This window comes from Papilio machaon, chromosome Z (genome assembly GCF_912999745.1).
Source record: "Papilio machaon chromosome Z, ilPapMach1.1, whole genome shotgun sequence".
NCBI classification, from domain to species: Eukaryota; Metazoa; Arthropoda; class Insecta; order Lepidoptera; family Papilionidae; genus Papilio; species Papilio machaon.
Window position 1 is genome coordinate 9,783,342 of NC_060016.1, and position 19,611 is coordinate 9,802,952.

The 19,611-nt window shown below is 36.1% G+C and overlaps 1 protein-coding gene across 1 annotated transcript; it reads left to right on the forward strand.

Annotated features, from left to right (window-relative positions):
• Window positions 1–8,838: 8,838 nt before the first annotated feature.
• Window positions 8,839–10,362, forward strand: LOC106719399 (actin cytoskeleton-regulatory complex protein PAN1-like). The gene is made up of 2 exons (XM_045686150.1): window positions 8,839–9,316; window positions 9,683–10,362. The coding sequence occupies exons 1-2, from the start codon at window positions 8,839–8,841 to the stop codon at window positions 10,360–10,362; spliced, it is 1,158 nt and encodes a 385-aa protein (XP_045542106.1).
• Window positions 10,363–19,611: the final 9,249 nt, after the last annotated feature.

Below are 19,611 nucleotides of genomic sequence, written 5' to 3' on the forward strand. Positions count from 1 at the left end.
CCTTCGTGCATCACTTACTTTCCCGTCCAGTTCTCGTTAAAATCAATCCAGCCGTTACGGAGATTAAATGCCACAAACGCGGCCTTGCAGGCAGACATACAGATAGACAGACAAAAATTTTAATCACTGGTTTTTCTGTACAAAACTTAATGGCACGAATATGTATTTTTTTAATTTATACATTACATAAAGACACTCCAATATTGTTAATATGTATAGATAATATAGAAGTAACATGGTTAAATTTCGTATACATTAATATTTATTTTCATTTACTGAGTCGTGTCAAAATTACATTAACTTCAAGCGAAGTGTGTCAGGTGTTCGCTAACGTTCACTTTAAGCTAGTGAAAATTTATTAGCCCATTTGAAATGCTTTTGCGACTTGAATTCTACATGTAATTTATACCTACGTATTTTCAATTGTAATTGTAGCAACTACATGTTGTGGTTTCTGTGCACTTAAGAAATGTTTAAAGCTAAAACACTCCACTATTCATTTTGAATTTCGCTCGTACTCGTATAATTTAATCTTACTAATATTATAAATGCGAATGTTTAGAGGGGTGGATAGATGGATGTTTGTTAGAAGGTTTTTTCCGGAGCGGCTCAACGGATCATCATGAAATTTGACTTGGATGTAGAAAATGTTCTGGAACACATAGGCTTATTTTTTATTTTTAAATTTGCGCGAACGTTGACTCGTGCGACAGCTAGTGTCTATCAAAAAGATGGAAAAAAAGAAAGAAAAATAAATGTACAAAAAAGGTTGCGCGATGCGCAATGGCCACTCAACCCCGGGGCTGGTGTTGCCGCAACAGTAATTTTAAATTAAATAATCAAAAATAACTGACTTTATAACACTCATAGGAAGAAGACGAGTCGAATGACATGTCACACATTAAAATCGGTTTAATAGTTTCGGCTATAAGAGGTCACAACAGAACTTAAATAAATATAAACCCAAGAACGTAAAAATGTATACGTTAAAAACATTTCTCTCCGTGGGTCAGTCAGGTAAAAAAAATGTTTTGTAATTTAAATTGACACTAATCAAATCTGTTTTTAATCACGAACGTTGTTGAGAATGTAATCAATGTTAAAAAAAGTAATTGGCAATATATTGCCAATATTGTTATGAAGTTAAGACCTAAATATATCTAACTTCATAACAATTAAGAAAGTGAATTAAATCATGTGAGTGCTCGAGTTACATAACGTAATTCCAGCATTCCATGTTTACTGTCGGACATTCTGCAAGGTAAGATTTTATTCGATGTGGACATCCCGCGCAATTAAATTGAGTGTTCGTCATTTGAAATGCAAACGAACTAGCAGTCTACTCGTACTCTTAACATCAATAAAGTTCAAATGATTTTATCGTAGTAATCCGCTGCCAAATACTGTTATAAATCTCTAAAATCTTAAATCTCTGTATAACTTATATAGGAACGGCTAAAATACTCACGTATATATATCCGGTGTCGGCACCGACTAGTTTCGAGCCCATCGGGGGCTCTAAAACAGGGTGAGTGGGACTGGTATTATTTCGCGGACGCGGCCCGTCGCTCACTGCGCGCTCCGAAGAAATGAAGGGCCCCCTATGGGCTCGTAACTAGTCGGTGCCGACACCTGATATATATATGTGAGTGTTTTAGCCGTTCCTATATAAGTTAATGATAATATCTCACGAAAGTTTGAATAATTTAACTGACTGTTTGTAAAGAGAATGAAACAGATAATATGTTTCGTACAAGTTTATTTTAACAGACGAAAACCACACTATATCAATTTGTAACGTATAAATACAAAGAAACCACAAACAAATACAAGCGTAAAAGTTATTTAAAAAATAGAAAAAAACTCAAAAGCCACTTTACGGGATTGCAATCTCAAAATAGGATGAAGTGTAAAGCTTTTCGAGTACTGGTTAAAGTAGCTTTAGGTGAAAATACAAAGAACGAATTAGTCATTTAATGCGAAAACTGAGACGTTAACGTTAAAAATGTTTTAAAATGAAGTTTCAAATCACTCTTTTGAATTACATTTAAAGATTTATAGAAACGCTCACAAGAACGATTACTTAATTATTACTAATGATTTAAATATAAATTAATTTAAAATAAGTAAAATCATTTTCAAATGCCAAATAAAACAATAAAATCAATAGAATTGCAATGGGTTATATAACTAAACGAAACAACGACATAAAGATACTTAGAAGTAATTTTCTTTTGGTCAACTTCCAAGCATTCTGTGAACAACCTTTTAATATTTTTTTTGTTACACAAAGATCACAATTGAATTTGAACTTAAAACAATCTTTTTGTCAAGTATCAAAGCAGCCACTTGTTGGCGCTTCGAAACGACGCGACATAGCGGAATGGCATGTAATGCTAGTATCACACGATAACAGCTAAGTCAAGTAGAGCAGTAAACAATTACATATTAGTAAGAGAGAATCGAAAATTTAAGTACTGTTTACGCAGTGTGTACTGCTCTGCTTCACTGCTCTGCCCTCGTGTAGAACTAGCATTACTCTTCGATTCGCTCTCAGGTGCCGTAATTGATTTCACGACTGCTGCACCCAACGTAAAAGGCTTGGATACGTGTATCCCTTTTGGAAGCTCGCAATGTCCACTACGAACATCCCACGCGATAAATTCAATGAAATGTCTGTCCTTGTGTGCATAGTCGACGTGAAAATTGCAACATCTTTACTGTTAACGTATGTCGGATTTTATAAAGAGTTTTTAGTGAAAAGTATTTAATAATAATTGTAGGCGTAAAATATATGGATGGATTCCGTAAAAGGTGATTAAGAAGATAATTACGACTTGAATAACGAATGATCGATTTAGAGAAAAAAACCTGTTTTGCGTATTCCGCGTAGATATATAAAAAGTCCGTTTCCATACAAAACAATTCATAACAAATCACGGTTACTCGTAATAAATATCCGTAACGTAATTACAAGGTTATAACTCCGTTCGGTAATCCAATTCCTTCATCTGGTATTAGAAAACTAAGAAACCTTATTACGCTAAGAAATTAAAAAGGTAAGTACTTAACAACTTTCTGTTAAGTAAATGTCAAATTTCTAAAGAACTACTTGCGTCATTAAAGGTGAAAAGTTCAAGGCACATCAAATTTTGCCCAGTACGTAATATCAAATTACTGTATTGAAAAAGTTTCAGTTATTGCAGAATCCCTATAAAACGGGCAACGGGCCTGATTGCGGGGCAGTTTAATCTTGATACAAAAAAACGATCTCGTAACAACCAGACCGTAATCCTTTGACAAAAGAAATGAAATGAAATTCTGTTTAATTTTTAACGATTCGTAAATATTAAAACTGTTACGTAATAATCATTACTTCGTAACATCACACATTACGGCAATGTATCTATGTCATACATCTCTATGAGCCATCATATCTTTTTTACACACATCTTATCAATATCGAATAGCTTTTGCCCAAGACTCCGACCGTGCGGAATTAAAATAAACGGAAACGGTATAAAAGTGATCCTATATCAGTCTCCTAGTTCTAAACTAACTTCCCATCAATTGTCAGCGAAATTGATTCAGCCGTTCTTAAGTTACAAATAGTGTAACAAACATGATTTTTTTATAAATATAGATTTAAATAAGAACATGGTAGTCCACCTAATCTTAAGAAGATCACGAACAATACAAGAGAGTAATGAAGAAGACCAAAAAGATATTTTTTTATTCTTAAAAAAAAACGTTGTCAAAGCACAAATGTATAAAACAGTCATAGGTCCAGATGGTAAGTTGTTTTAAAAAGATAAAAATGTCATATCATATCTATACTAATAAATAAAATCAGACTGTATATGAATCAGAATGTAATATCAAAACACAATTTTCATATGTGATGTGTTTGCGTTAGTAATGACAAATAAATAATTTTTAAATGCCTTTCTGTCCGTCCCCAAGTCAATATTTGTTACGGTTAATCTCTGAAATGGCTGAATTGATACTGACGGGACTTTTAACGGATACTATTTGATGAAAGCGGGAGAGACGAAACTTTATTTAATTAGCGAGAAATAGTGTAAATGAAAAGGTTGTTTCGGAATTTGTTTTTAGAGATTTTGCGAATTGAATTTTAATATTTCATTCCAAGAGGACAAATAGCGGACAATAGCTTGTTGTATATAAATAAGTTGCACTATAACATGAGATAATGCACATCACAAGATTGGAGAAAACAATATCTTTACAGAGATTTCATGACGCATTATCTATTGACGTGTTTCACCCCATTAATGCATTGTGACTTGAAAACAACACAGTGACTAAGGAGTCTATATGACGCCTATGTTGTAAAAGCTTTCGCATCGTAGGTGTGACTAAAGATTGCGTATTGATTTTATAAGGACGGCTAACATTTCGTAGCCTTTAAAATATAAAAATAACAACATTGTGCAACATATTAGTTAATAGTAGATCAAATTGCATTCGTGGGATAACAAAGATGGGTTGTGATATATTTTTTAAAAAAAGGTACCAAATGAGCAATATGTCGTACGGCCAGTCTGTGCTCGGCGGTATTTTCAAGCCAGTAAGACTTAGGGTCTTTTAAAAAGTTAGCGTACCCTTTTTCTTTAAGGAAGCAATACATCTACAGTTTCTCTGGTGTTGCGTAAGCGATGAGCACTTCGTTGTTCCCCAAATCGCTTGCCAACTGCCTTACAAAAAATATAAATTACGTCACACGTTACACGAAATCTAGGACCGTGAATTTACATTGAAATAAAATATATCGACTGTAATTTCGAAGCGAAATTTTCGTAGAATTCAATCGCTACCAGTAGGTAATGTATCAGATACATATGTACTATTTCGTTTTTATTTATATTCAGATGAAATTCTGATCAAAGGTTCGTTTTCCCAATATTTAATCAAACCAGGTTTTATTTATTTTTTATATATCACATAAATATTAATATTTCGTGTAGTTCTGAAACTGAAAATCAGAGAAATGTATGTTTTTTTCAGTTTTACATTTATATCGTATCATATCATCTATCAATCTATATATATAAAAGAAAGTTGTGTTAGTTACACCATTTATAACTCAAGAACGGCTGAATCGATTTGACTGAAAATTGGTGGGCAGGTAGATTAGAACCAGGAATAGGACATAGGATAATTTTTACCCCGTTTTCTTTTCTTTTTTTTTATTCCGCGCGGACGGAGTCGCGGGTAAAAGCTAGTATATATATAAAAGAAAGTTGTGTTAGTTACACCATTTATAACTCAAGAACGGCTAAATCGATTTGACTGAAAATTGGTGGGCAGGTAGCTTAGAACCAGGAAAAGGACATAGGATAAGTTTTACCCCGTTTTCTATTTTTTTTTATTCCGCGCGGACGGAGTAGCGGGTAAAAGCTAGTATTAAATAAAATCGTAAACTAATTGATTCATGTATAAACGGACAGACAATATTACTGGGACTTGGAATTTTACATAGATTTCTATTACTAAATAGGCAAGGGCAAATAAATTTGACTACATTCATCATCATTCATTTATTAGGTTAGCTTTCTTTTACCTTCAGGGAAAAAATTTAGTCAAATTTATTAGCGTCACTTAGAGTGGCAGGTGATGTTTTGTACGGAAGGATATTAATTTGATATAAACACATTTCAGAATAAATAATTAAAAACATGTAATTATTTGAGAGGGGTAAAATTTTAACACATTTTAACTCCAAGCGAACGGCGTCGCGGGTAACAGCTTGTTTTCCGATAAAATAGCTATTGATTTATGAATTGTCGTCATTCCGCGAGCTAGAGAAGCGATGCGTAGAATTTTGCTAATTAAGATCGTTAGCTCGCCGGACCGTGCACATGATTTGTGAGTTATTTAGAACATTCTAGTAGAAATACCTTTTCAAATGTCTGTCACTAACTTCGCTACGATTATGTAGTGATTAAATGATAAGCATTGAATTAAATACCACACGGTATTGCTATGTAAATTGCTACTTTAATGGCTACTAGATGTCGGCGACTCAATCCGAGCGGAATTGAAATAAAAATTCATTAGTAGCCTATGTGTTCTTCCAGGCCGTTGAGTATGGCCTAGTCACACCTAACTTAGGGTAGGCTCCGAGCCTCTCAGTAGGGACGTGTACTGAGCTGATGACGATCTTACTAATATTATACTTAAATGCGAATGTTTCAATGTATAGATAGATGGATTAATGTTTAATTTGTTTAATGGTATCTCCAGAACGAGTGCATGGGCGTTTGCGATAGCTAGTATTGATATAAATGTTAAAGATAGATTTTTTTCTGAGAAAGGAAAGATAATTGAAATATTTGTTATTAATATTTCCATAGAACCAACGTTCGGTAATTCTCGCTCGACGCTCCTTTATTAATTATTACAGTGCAAAATATGTCGTGACCAAAGAGATTCAAATGTTATATGTAGTTATAGAAAGGACATAAGATCTTTTCGTCAGTTTAATCATGTTACAGTACTATCTATTAGCGAATAGTCAAAAACATATATATATATAGGTACAATATCTATATATATAAAAGAAAGTCATGTTAGTTACACTATTTATAACTCAAGAACGACTGAATCGATTTGACTGAAAATTGGTGGGCAGGTAGCTTAGAACCAGGAAAAGGACATAGGATAATTTTTACCCCGTTTTTTATTTTTTTTCCCGCGCGGACGGAGTCGCGGGTAAAAGCTAGTATATATATATATTGTTAACTTTGCCAGTAGATAAATGGTAACTTTAAAATATTACGGGATCTGAAATACATTATTTGGATACAATGTAAAATGCTATAAAGATATCGATTCCATCGATACCCAATGCTACTTTATTTTTAACATTATTTAACAATCCCACTATTGTTAAATAATGTTAAATTAATAAAATAATAATAACTTATTATTAGTTTTATAACAAGTCAATACAGTGGAACGAGTCTGCATGTCAAACTTGACAACTGAGATTGAATCAGTGGTTAAAGCGTTTGAGCGAGAAAGTCTAGTTCACGTTGTCCGGTCTTCATGTTCTCTAATATCTTTAACCGTTACCGTATTAAAAAAAAGCGACAATTTTCTGGGAATCTGCCATTTCTCTTTTACGTATGACTTTGACCTTTGTCCATCCGATATAATAAAATAATAATATATATTAATTGTTTCTGATATAAAATAATAAGGGAAAACATTATATTTTCGTGACAGGAAATTGTCTGTAGGGTTTCCTGTCACCTTGCAAGGTGTGATATTTTTATATCGTAAAGCTAATATCAATCATAAATAAGCAATAATTTCAATGTGATCTTTTGTCTTAATAAGGATTTACTACGAATTTTATTAGCCAACCGACAAGGGTATGTTTTCTTTTGTATGTCAGTTTATTTGTATGCGTGTGGGTTGATATATGTGTGTCAATTCATTTGTGGCAACCTAATGCATAAACAAATGAACCGATCTGAAAGAGTTAGGTGTCATACGAGTTTTTACCCTCTAAATGTCATAGGGCATAAAGCACAAATCGCATGTATAATTAGAAAGGTAAAAAAAAAGGTTTAAAATCTCTATTTCAAAAGGCAGCCAATTGATGCAGCTATATTATCCATTATCAAGTTTCAGTCATTCGGTTTCTTTTTTAATAAAGGTTATTTTAAATATCAATATAAAGTGTTTATCTACCTCGACTCCATCGCTCTTTTCATCAACCTAATGAAAATTTAAAAAACCAATTACGTTTCTGAAACTCAAAGGGCGAAAGTAATTAATTTTTAACAAGCCGATTACGTTCGTCAAATTTATTTGGAATTAATTAAAAAAAAATTAATTATAGTATTAAAAATCTAAACATTTTATTTATGTTTAGCAGACAACTGGGTGTTCAAATGCCACAAAGACCATATTGACTGCATGTCTGCCTATAATGATTCTTGCAGATGTTTATGTATAAACTTTTTAGACGTAAACGGAATTTGACTAAGTAGAAATAGTCGACCTTAAAAAAATCGAAGCGACGGTACAATATACTATTTTATATTTGTCTTAACCTTTATAAAAAAACAGTTCGTTATTACGGTATATATACAATTGGCGAATATCAATACTTTTTTTGTATTTTTTTAATCTACATCTTGAAAAAGAATTGACAACTATAGAGATTTTCTGCCAAAAATGACGGCCAAAAAGCTGCCTACCAAATTGTATAATAATACTAGCTGTCGCCCGCGACTCCGTCCGCGCGCAGTTAAAAAAAATGAAAAATAGATGTTGGCCGATTTTCAGACCTACTGAATATGCTCACAAAATTTCATGAGAATCGGTCAAGCCGTTTCGGAGGAGTATGGCAACGAAAATTGTGACACGAGAATTTTATATATTAAATGAAAAAAATGTATTTCGCTTTGTAGGAGCATCTCTCGAATAGATGGAAATAAATAGTTTATTTAAATATCATTGTTGCGGACCTTTTTGCTATTTTGATAGCTTATGTAGTTTTCTATTTTCGACGGAGACGCCTTAACATATATTTCTTCTTGACGTTTGGCTGTCGAATACCCTTGTTCTTTCTATTTTTTAATTATTTGTTATTTATTTAAATATAGTCATTTGCAGAGTTATTGGTTTGTTCATTTCATTTTGTTCGTTTCATTTTGGTCCTTCACCCGTAAGTTTCCAGCGTACCTATTTTTCATTACGTAACTTTAGTTATTCATTCATTTCGTAGTATTTGCTTTCATTTTCACTACTTTATTTATTTATTTTTTTCACCTAATGATCACCCGCAGTAAAAGTAAAATCATGCCGACAAGCCCTGCGACTAGTTCCCAACATGTAGACACCGTTGCCCCAAGTGAGACGTCTAAATCAAAGTCATCACGTTCGTCGTCCACAATTAAAGCTCAAAGGGCAGCCGTAGAGGCCCTCGCTCTGCGCCGACGTCTTGAGCACGAGCAGGAGCTCGCTGAAAATGAGAGGCAGCGTGAGCTACAGCTGGCCGAACGCGAGAGGCAGCGTGAGATACAGCTGGCCGAACGCGAGAGGCAGCGTGAGCTACAGCTGGCCGAACGCGAGAGGCAGCGTGAAAGTCGACTGGCAGCACGTCGTCAGCAGGTGGAGGAGGGCGAACTGCAGGCCGAACTTGCCGCTCTCGACGCGGAAGCCGCTTCAAGTCGCAGCAGTCGCAGTGGTTCGGCCAGGATCAGCGGAGAAAGAACAGAAAGATGGGTACAAAGTTTAGGACAGCCAGTTTGCGTTGGCGAAAATACAGTTATTAGAGGCATCCCTGCAGTAGGGCGCGAGCAAGTAATGGTTCCGCCTCCCGGCCACCAGGCATCTCTGCCGGCCACTGGGTCAACTGCATTCCCTATTAACCGTTTTTTTCACCAGAAGCAACTTTCAAACGTCACGAGGCCGTCCGAGGCGGCCGTGCTATGCGTTGGCGAATATACAGGTAATAGAGGCATTCCCGCAGTAGGGCGCGAGCCATTAGTGGTTCCGCCTCCCGGCCACCAGGCATCTCTGCCGGCCACTGGGTCAACTGCATCCCCTATTAACCGTTTTGTTCCTCAGAAGCAACTTTTAAACGTCACTAAAACATCCAACGTGTCCGTGCTATGCGTTGGCGAAAATACAGTTTTTAGAGGCATCCCCGCAGTAGGGCGCGAGCAATTAGTCGTTCCGCCTCCCGGCCACCAGGCATCTCTGCCGGCCACTGGGTCAACTGCATCCCCTATTAACCGTTTTTTTCACCAGAAGCAACTTTCAAACGTCACGAGGCCGTCCGAGGCGGCCGTGCTATGCGTTGGCAAAGATACAGGTAATAGAGGCATTCCCGCAGTAGGGCGCGAGCCATTAGTGGTTCCGCCTCCCGGCCACCAGGCATCTCTGCCGGCCACTGGGTCAACTGCATCCCCTATTAACCGTTTTGTTCTTCAGAAGCAACTTTCAAACATCACAAAAGCGTCCGAGGCGGCCGTGTTAACGCGACCGCTCATATCCACGGAGCTTGATCAGAGTAGCCTGCTTCAAGCTGTTGCTGACACTGCAGCTGCGGCCAAGGCGCTTGCTACTTCGCACCGTCATAAACATAAGATAGAATTGTTTCCTTTCGACGGAGACGCCTTAACATGGCTACATTTTAAACGTATTTTTGATTTAACCAAAAGCAATTTTTCAGATATTGAAAATATTAGTAGGTTACAAAATGCACATCGCGGCGCGGCCCGAGATGCAGTCGCGTCACTGTTACTGGCTACAGACGACCCGACCGATATAATTAGAGCTCTGGAGGAGAACTTCGCTCGCCCTGAAACTATACTATAGTATTTAAGGAAGTCTCCGCTCTAAAAAATTTACCACGTTTTTTTAATTATATAAAAGAATTAATTACGATAACGAATAAGGTACGTAATTCTATATCTTCTTTTAGGAGGCTCTATTTATCCCATTTTGGCGTGTACCACCCTTGGAAACGTAAGCTTCGTGTAGTTCACGACGCCGCAACCACGAATGAGGGCGTCAGCCTAAACTCTTTGTTGCTACCTGGTCCAGATCTGCTTCAGCCCTTGTTAGGTATTTTACTTCAGTTCCGCGAGGGCCGTATTGCTCTCACTGCTGATATCTGGTAAATGTTCCCTCAAGTAAGGATCAGGGAGCAAGATAAGGACGCTCCAATAGTTGTAAAGGGTCAAATTTTATTTCAACAAACGTGGAGGTCTAATGTCGACTGAGACACCGAGTTCCAACCCACGGAAGCATTAAGGTGGTCTGATTGGTTTCAAGAGTTGTCAAAAGTAACTTCTTTGGAAATTCCCCATTGGTGTTCTAACTCTAAAAACTCTGAACCAACTCAGAGGCAGTTACACGTTTTTGCTGATGCAAGTGAGCTAGCGTACGCGTGTGTCGCTCATTGGCGTCTTTTGTACTCAGACGGCAGCATCGAGCCTTCTCTCATCTCTAGTAAGGCAAGAGTTACACCCTTGAAACCTACCTCTATCCCACGTTTAGAGCTCCAGGCCGCTTTAATAGCTTCTCGTCTCGCGGTCACCTTTAAGGACAGTCATAGAAAACAACCGGCACATACTTTCTTTTGGACTGATTCTATGACAGTCCTTCAATGGTTACGTAGTGGCGCGGGTTCTTTTAAGCCTTTTGTTGCCCATCGTTTAGGCGAAATTATTGAAAACTCTTGCGCCAGAGACTGGCGATGGGTACCAACAGACTTGAAGCGGCTTCCGCGTCGAGAGCGGCAAGTTCGGCCTGCAGTTCGCCCTCCTCCACCTGCTGACGACGTGCTGCCAGTCGACTTTCACGCTGCCTCTCGCGTTCGGCCAGCTGTAGCTCACGCTGCCTCTCGCGTTCGGCCAGCTGTATCTCACGCTGCCTCTCGCGTTCGGCCAGCTGTAGCTCACGCTGCCTCTCATTTTCAGCGAGCTCCTGCTCGTGCTCAAGACGTCGGCGCAGAGCGAGGGCCTGACAAATTACTGCGGTTAGCCGGAAGAATTAAAGCCGCAGAAGGCATTGATCCTGACACGCGCTTCCCCATCCTTCTTGACGATCGTCAGCCAGTAGCTAAAGATTGTCTACTCTGCAGAATAAGAAAGTCCTTGCCGATGAACCCGAAAACAGGAGATCTGCCACCTGAAAGATTAGATGAACCTGAAAACAGGCGATCCGCCACCTGAAAGATTAGCTCACCATCGACAGCCTTTTATTTTAACGGTCCTGGGCTACTTCGGCCCCATAAGCGTCACTATCGGGCGCAGGCATGAAAAACGTTATATGGCCCTTTTCACCTGTTTAACTGTCAGAGCTCTTCACCTAGAGATGGTACATAGTCAATCTACTGACTCCGCTATCCTGGCTATTAGAAGGTTCATTGCAAGACGGGGCTCTCCAAATACTGTTTTCTCGGACAATGGAACCTGCTTTGTTGGTGCCAATCGCATTCTCAGAGAGTTCTACGGAGAAAATGTCGAAGATTTCACAAGCACTCAAGGTATACTCGCGAAGTTCACCCCACCTGCGACACCTAATTTTGGAGGATGTTGGGAGCGCTTGGTGCGATCAGTAAAGGTGGCTCTGAACGCAACATTAACCGAACGAGCTCCGAAAGAAGAAACCCTAAGCAGTTTACTATCCGAGGCAGAAGCCATTGTCAATTCAATGGCGCGATAAGGGTAGTGGACGTTGCAACAGCAGGGGGAACGCTACACTGACCCGTACGAAAGCTGGTTAGGCTCTCCACCTAAGGCCTTGACTGACCTTGGTTTGAATAACCAGTTTGTGCTTAGCTGCACGAGGGGGAGGATGTTGCGGACCTTTTTGCTATTTTGATAGCTTATGTAGTTTTCTATTATTGACAATGACATTCACATATATTTCTTCTTGACGTTTGGCTGTCGAATACCCTTGTTCTTTCTATTTTTTAATTATTTGTTATTTATTTAAATATAGTCATTTGCAGAGTTATTGGTTTGTTCATTTCATTTTGTTCGTTTCAATCATTACTTGTAATCTATTTTATAAAGCGGTTTTAAGTTTTAAAACATACTTATTTTTTAACATTCGAATATAACAGATAAAAAAAAACTCACAACAATTCAACCTATCTAACAACATTAATACGCGGTTACCCATCCTGACGTACGACATGACTGTAATTACTAAGACTTTCGTCGCCTTTAAAAGACATACGCGTACCAATTAATTTCGGCTTTTGTGAGATTTTTTTTGAGAAATTAAAAAGAAATGTATTTCGAGTACGAGTATAGCTTCACTTTATAGATAATTGTGATAGAAAATCATCTATGAGCGTCGTTGGCTCAGGGGTTAAGCACTTGACTTGACAATCTGCAGACCTGGGTTCGAATCCCACCATTTAACAATGTGTTTTTCGATTTTCTATTCAGATGTGAAGGATAACATCGTGATTCAATCTGCACATATCTGAGGAGAAATTCAAAGGTATGTGTGAAGTCAACCCGCACTGGGTCAGCGTGGTTGACTATGGCCTCGTCACCCCTAACTTAGGGTGGGCTCCGAGCTTCTCGGTAGGGACGTATAGTAGAGCTGATGATGATGAAGTCAATATAAATAAAAACAATGTAAGATTGTTTTTTTGATAAAACTTTTGTAGGATGTAGGAGGACACCAAAAATACATATTACCTAAAATTATGTTGTCCTTTTAGTTTCATTTGCTTTTCTAGTTACCTTTCCACCTTTCAACATAACGTTACCTTTCTAGTTGAAACCACATATATAAAGAAAAAAACAATTTACGAATCTAGGAAACACATTAACACATTAACGTCAGTTAAATGAATTTGTTGATTAATTGCCTATTATAACAATACTAGCTTTTACCCGCGACTCTGTCCGCGCGGAATTAAAAATAGAAAACGGGGTAAAAATTATCCTATGTCCGTTTCCTGGTTCTAAGCTACCTGCCCACCAATTTTCAGTCAAATCCATTGAGCCGTTCTTGAGTTATAAAATAGTGTAACTAACACGACTTTCTTTTATATATATAGATATATATATATAAAATGTAGTTCAAAGAATAATTTTACTTTTAACTTTCCTCCCATTGAAGCGTACAATCAAGCCTGTCGGAACAATTTCGAATTTCAATTCTGTTCACGTTAAACTTCGCAACAATGCAATATTTTTTTTTTAAATTAAAATTCCCGTTCTTAAACATCGACTGAACGTTTATTGAAGTGATCAATTCTTTTGAAAATCAGAAAGTGCTGGAATCATGTTGAATCAATATTAATTTATTACATTCCCTATGAATACATATGACTTTTAAGCTATCCTTAGTATCTAGTAATGTCGATTCTTAGGAATAATATCTACATGCGGTAAGAGTGAAAAGCATTTTATTTTACGTAATGTTTTTCACCCATATGTTTGTGTCCTTCTTTATTGAGAGAAACTTTGTCATGTCACAAACCAAAAGGAAACGAGTCTCGTATTATTATGAAAGTGCATATAAGTTCTTTTTCGATATCATAATCTTTTCTCTGTATCTATAAATAAACAAAGAAATTAATTAAATTACGTTAAAAGCTATTATAGCGTAGTGAAACAAATTGAAAACATTTCAAATAATTTTTTCACAAGGGTAGAACTGTATGGCAGAGCAGTTGACAGTGCAGTACTGTAATGTATAATCACACACGCCAATACGGAACAGAAGTTCAAACAATTGCCGTACGGTATTATCCAGTAGGACTTGCAGTACTGCAATAGCAGTAGCTCTACCTCCCTGCTCTAACCTCATCTGAAACTAACAAAACGCCTGGCGCAGGCGAAACCGCAAATGAAGAATTACTAAATGTTGAAATAATATTTGCAATGTATGGAGTTTTATCGTGTATTTGTCAGAACAAAAGCTTTAAAATACAAATAATTGATCGATCACCTTAATGGACTGGGCTTTCGGCCATTCATTAATTTAGGGGAGGCCACGAGGGGGATGGAGTATAAAGAAATCTCTACAAGCCCTAATCTCAGGGAGAGAGGGTTAAAGTATGCTCTAACGAAATACATAGGCTGTAGAAATACATAAATACATATTAGGCTTACATTTTTTTAATATTTTATGTCAAACTGCATTTTTTAATGAGTAATCCTTTTTTTTTTCATTTTATTATACATAGAGCAACTGGATTAAATAAGACATTCCACTATCGTGACAAATATTGCTCTCCCTTTTTCTTTTTAAAAAGAATGTGTTAATGTGTCGTATAAAATACTAATGTTACGACAGTCAAAAACTCATTGTAATTTTTATTTACAAAGCAAAAAACCAAAAGAGAGTCATAGTTTCTACAGCAGTGGTGACGGGTGTGAAAACACACCCATTTCGAGAGACCACTGAAAGTCCCCGTCTATACCAATGAAACTACGGCTTAGCCAGGCCGAGAATCTAGGAAAGGAGCTCTTGAGACTTGTCCCAAGGCGTGAACAACCGCGTAGTGCACGGACCCCAAACATGCACGCGGTACGAGTGAGATGTAAGCAAGCTCTTCCGAATCACTTGTTCCCTGTGTAGAAACGGACTCCCCGTGAATGTGTGATCGCTCCATCTATATATACGGAGCAATATCATAAAAGTTGATAGCGCGTTTTAGAACTCTAGCGGCAGCGGTAACAAATTATTTTTTATTGTCTTATTTTTTTTTATATTTACAAAACACTGACTTGAAAAGATTGTTTTATTATCTGATGAAATAAAAATCAATTCAACTAAATTTGAACATTTTTTTTTTCATTTTAAATATTAGAGTATCATTTTAATTACAAAATAATTACAAAAACTGCTTTAAATTTAATACGTTAAAAAAACGGTACAAATTTTGAACACACATTCCTCCATGGGATTCGATCCTGGTTTGATAACGATTGATGATTTGTTTTCATTTACTAGAGGGCGCTTGTGAGCAACTTGGAACTTTGCACTAATAAACCTACTATATATCTGACCTGGCGGGCATCAGTTAAACTAAATTGTGACAACTCACTAGTGACACCCTATTAATGTCAAAAAAGATCCTTATATTGAATGTGGCTGTCTTGTATTTAAAAGTAAAGTACACAAAAAATATCATACTAATTTTGACATAATTTACGATGGTGATACGAAGACGAATGTCACAAATACTCGTACTAGGCCCTCAGTTCACATTTCGTTATCGCATTACAATATTTACAATTCTCTCCTTCTCTATAAATATTGATATAACAATTTTCGTACATGAATCAGAATCTCACGGAATAAAATAATCGTAATGTAAAATTCAAAAGAGAGTCAAAGCTTCTTCAACAGTGGTGTTGAGGCATATTGATAAACCTCATTAGACCGATTAGTTTAAGTCGTCACCATACCAATGTAATTTATGCTTACTAGAATCGAAGTGAAAGCCCTTCCTCATTATACCCCCACCCTACATAGTGCGCATTCATCTTAACCGCGAGTACACGGACCCAATTAACATGTAACGCGGTGATCGGGTAAGAATTTTAAAGCTCTATACCCATCACTTGTTAACTGTGTAGAAACGGACTCCCGAAGGCATTATTTCTATCGACCTATATATACGGAACGAAAAGGAAAAAGTTAATAGTGTGTTTTAGCCTCGAAGATACTTAACTGTTTTTCGTATTTTTATGAAAAAAATCCCATTTTAAAATACGAGACATGTATAGACTTACGTAAAAATTAATATTCTGATTACATTTAAGTTATTTATTTTTTAACAAATTTTCTTTAAATGAAGTAATTAGCATGTTCTAGATATTTATAGTCCTTAAATCTAATAAAAAATCATGAAAAGCATATTCTAAAATTTTAATTGGCATCGGGTTCGATGTCAATATCCTAGTGAAACAAAATTAAGGTGTTCCCAAGGATAATAAGATAGTTTACGTTTTATGTCGCAGCGACAGCGCCACGGCCTAATAGTTTTTTTACCGTTTGTTTTCGGACACCAACATTTCTGTATAAAACATATCGTCATATCGGTTAATCATTTAACATTATCTTTATTACAAAAAAGAGTAAAAATTATACTTTAAATTAAAATTTGTGATCGGGGTTCGATCTCCGTTTACTTGCGTACTAGCGCTTGAAAACCCTTGTCTGAACTGTATACTATAATAAGTCAATACGCAGAATTATATTTGATACGTATGATCAAATATCGCACAGCAAATTAACATGATAAGGGATATATAATTATGCATGTTTATATGTAGCTATGACATCTCTACCTAGTTGCAATATGAGCGTATAATTAAATTATACTGATATGGGTAGGAAATAAACGTCTCCGACTATAGCTGTACATTGAAAATGTTCAATATTCGAAATGCCGAACAAAATTCAAACAATTCATTTACACGTGGCCTGTTTGACGTCAATCCAGAACTTGAACTTGTTCGGCGCCGCGCCGCACCGCTCGTCTGTTTGTGTCGTGTTTGTTTCACAAAAAGCTTTAGTTAAAACAGTGACGTTTCATTAACCTTTCTTTTATACACAAACGAACCGTTTAACTGTGAAAATTCACTTGTTAACCTTGACAGTAAAAATTTTCAACAGCTCTTTGTGTTCCGAATTTTTGGTTTTTATTATTGTAGTATAATTTAAAGGTGGTGACAATTAAAGATATATATTAATTGACTAATCGTGGGTTTCTAAGATCACAATCTCTGTTTTATCAAAGATAATGACAGGGATGATATGTTTTATACACAGATTTTAGTCTCAAAAACCTATGGTAAATCAGTCCCAGATGTCAACAGTACCATACATCAAGCAACATCAAAGTTGAAAATGGAAAGAATTGACCAAACAAGTTCAGATAGTGATGGCCGTCACTATCCGCTTTTGTTTAATTTTAAATAATAACTAGCTTTTACCCGCGACTCCGTCCGCGCGGAATAAAAAATAAATAGAAAACGGTGTAAAAATTATCCTATGTCCTTTTCCTGGTCCTAAGCTACCTGCCCACCAATTTTCAGTCAAATCGATTCAGCCGTTCTTGAGTTATAAATGGTGTAACTAACACAACTTTCTTTTATATATATAGACTAGCTTTTACCCGCGACTCCGTCCGCGCGGAATAAAAAAAAATAGAAAACGGGGTAAAACTTATCCTATGTCCTTTTCCTGGTTCTAAGCTACCTGCCCACCAATTTTCAGTCAAATCGATTCAGCCGTTCTTGAGTTATAAATGGTGTAACTAACACAACTTTCTTTTATATATATAGATTAAAAGGAATTATAATCAAGGCAATGTAATCTAATGTCTAGTCTAGCTTAATTACTAAACTAAATTGCGTTATAAATTGACGTATTACGACTAGAATAGTTAGCAATTCCCAAAGTGATTAAAGGTTTCCCTGTGACCTGAGAAACACGAGGACTTTAAGTTGGTCACAAACAAAAAAAATATTTGGGAATTTTATGGCAGAAATGTATACCGCAATATTTTTTTAAAAAGTTTCGAGAGAAAACGTTTGGTAATCTCAGGATTAGACAGTGCTCGAAATATTTGAAACAATAAACAAAAATACGAAAAAGTGAATTGAAGCACCAACATATCTAATATTTAAATCAATGCATGCACATTGCATCCAGTTTCAATTTACTGACGCCTTTGAGGATTGAACGTATTAAGTTTTAAAAGCAATCGCGCAGTTGTACGAAATGGATTGATTTCATACCATTGAAAACAAATATGTTCTCGGCTAAGTTCATTTATAACGTGTTAATTATTAAACTAGTACGAATGTTGCAATTTCCTCTAGTCAATATTGTACTAAGTAATTCATATGTTAAGTTACAAATGTCCCGTCATTTATTATCTAACCGTGAGTTTCCATTTCCGAGGCACTTGTATAAAACATTTCACTCTCTCTGAAATAAAATCGACACACGATTTACGATAACACATAATTATAATGACCATTGTTAGTCCTCTTGTCATGTTAAAAAATACTGTTTGTTTTTTACCATGTTTTTACACATCTAAGTTGCATTTTTAACACTTTAGAGGTTACTATGTTCGTGTTAAACCGTTCTTTATTTTTATTTTACTCTTAGGAAATATTGGTATTAGGAATTTCAATTCACTTCACTATTTAAACTGTTTGCCCTGAAATTCAATATATTTTCACGATATCGATATGAATTAGAATTTATATGGTATTCAATATTGGTAATATTCGAGCTATAAAATATGACTTTATTCGAATATTTCAGTTATAATGGTTAACAAGAATTTCTTGTACCCACAATATGGATAGAAATTGTGGAATACTTTACTAAAAATTCTTAGTTCAAAAAGTTTTGTTAAAAGCCCTTTAAAATAAAAAAAAGAAAAGTTTTTTTAGTGTTTCAAATTGTGCGCAAGTTACAAACACCGTTTTGCGCATGATGAGTTTAGTCGAGTGTGATCACTCCAAGACGTTGGACGTTTGTCGGGCGCATCTGCGATACTTCCAATAAAGCTTTCGAATCACGCTCATTTAAACCATCATTATGATTATTATAATTAAAATAATATTATTATTGACCAATGGTTTCAATGTAATTATTTTTATAAATGCATACAGTTATGACGCCTATTTTCACTACATGAATATCTTTAACTGATTGGGAAAGCCATGTGGGATACGAGTTAGGCAAAGCGAGAGAGAGAGAGAATATCTTTAATAAAAATTATCTTTATCTACGCTGTTTATATCTTTATTCCGATGTTAATCAGGGGACCTAGCAAGAATATTTGTTAGAATGTATTCGTAACTTAATAGTAAAAATATTATATGAGATTTGTTGGTGTACTTTACTCCGATATGACAGGACGCTACACATATCTAATATAAAAATTTTGTCGAAAACGTTACGAATACTTTGTCGCAAACTTTTCGCTTCTTTTGTACGTTAGTTACTAATTACTAAAACAAAATCCTGCACTAAGTGGCTCCCTTATTGAGTGGCTACGGCGGTTAGTATATATTACTCTCCGCAAATTTACACGTAGCGAAACCTATAATTCTG

Excerpts from the sequence above, each read along its gene's own strand:
- LOC106719399 (XM_045686150.1), top strand. The coding sequence starts at position 8,839 with ATGCCGACAAGCCCTGCGACTAGTTCCCAACATGTAGACACCGTTGCC. Across the intron at positions 9,317-9,682 it reads CGAAAATACAGTTATTAGAG|GCATCCCCGCAGTAGGGCGC; the intron begins GCATCCCTGCAG and ends CAGTTTTTAGAG.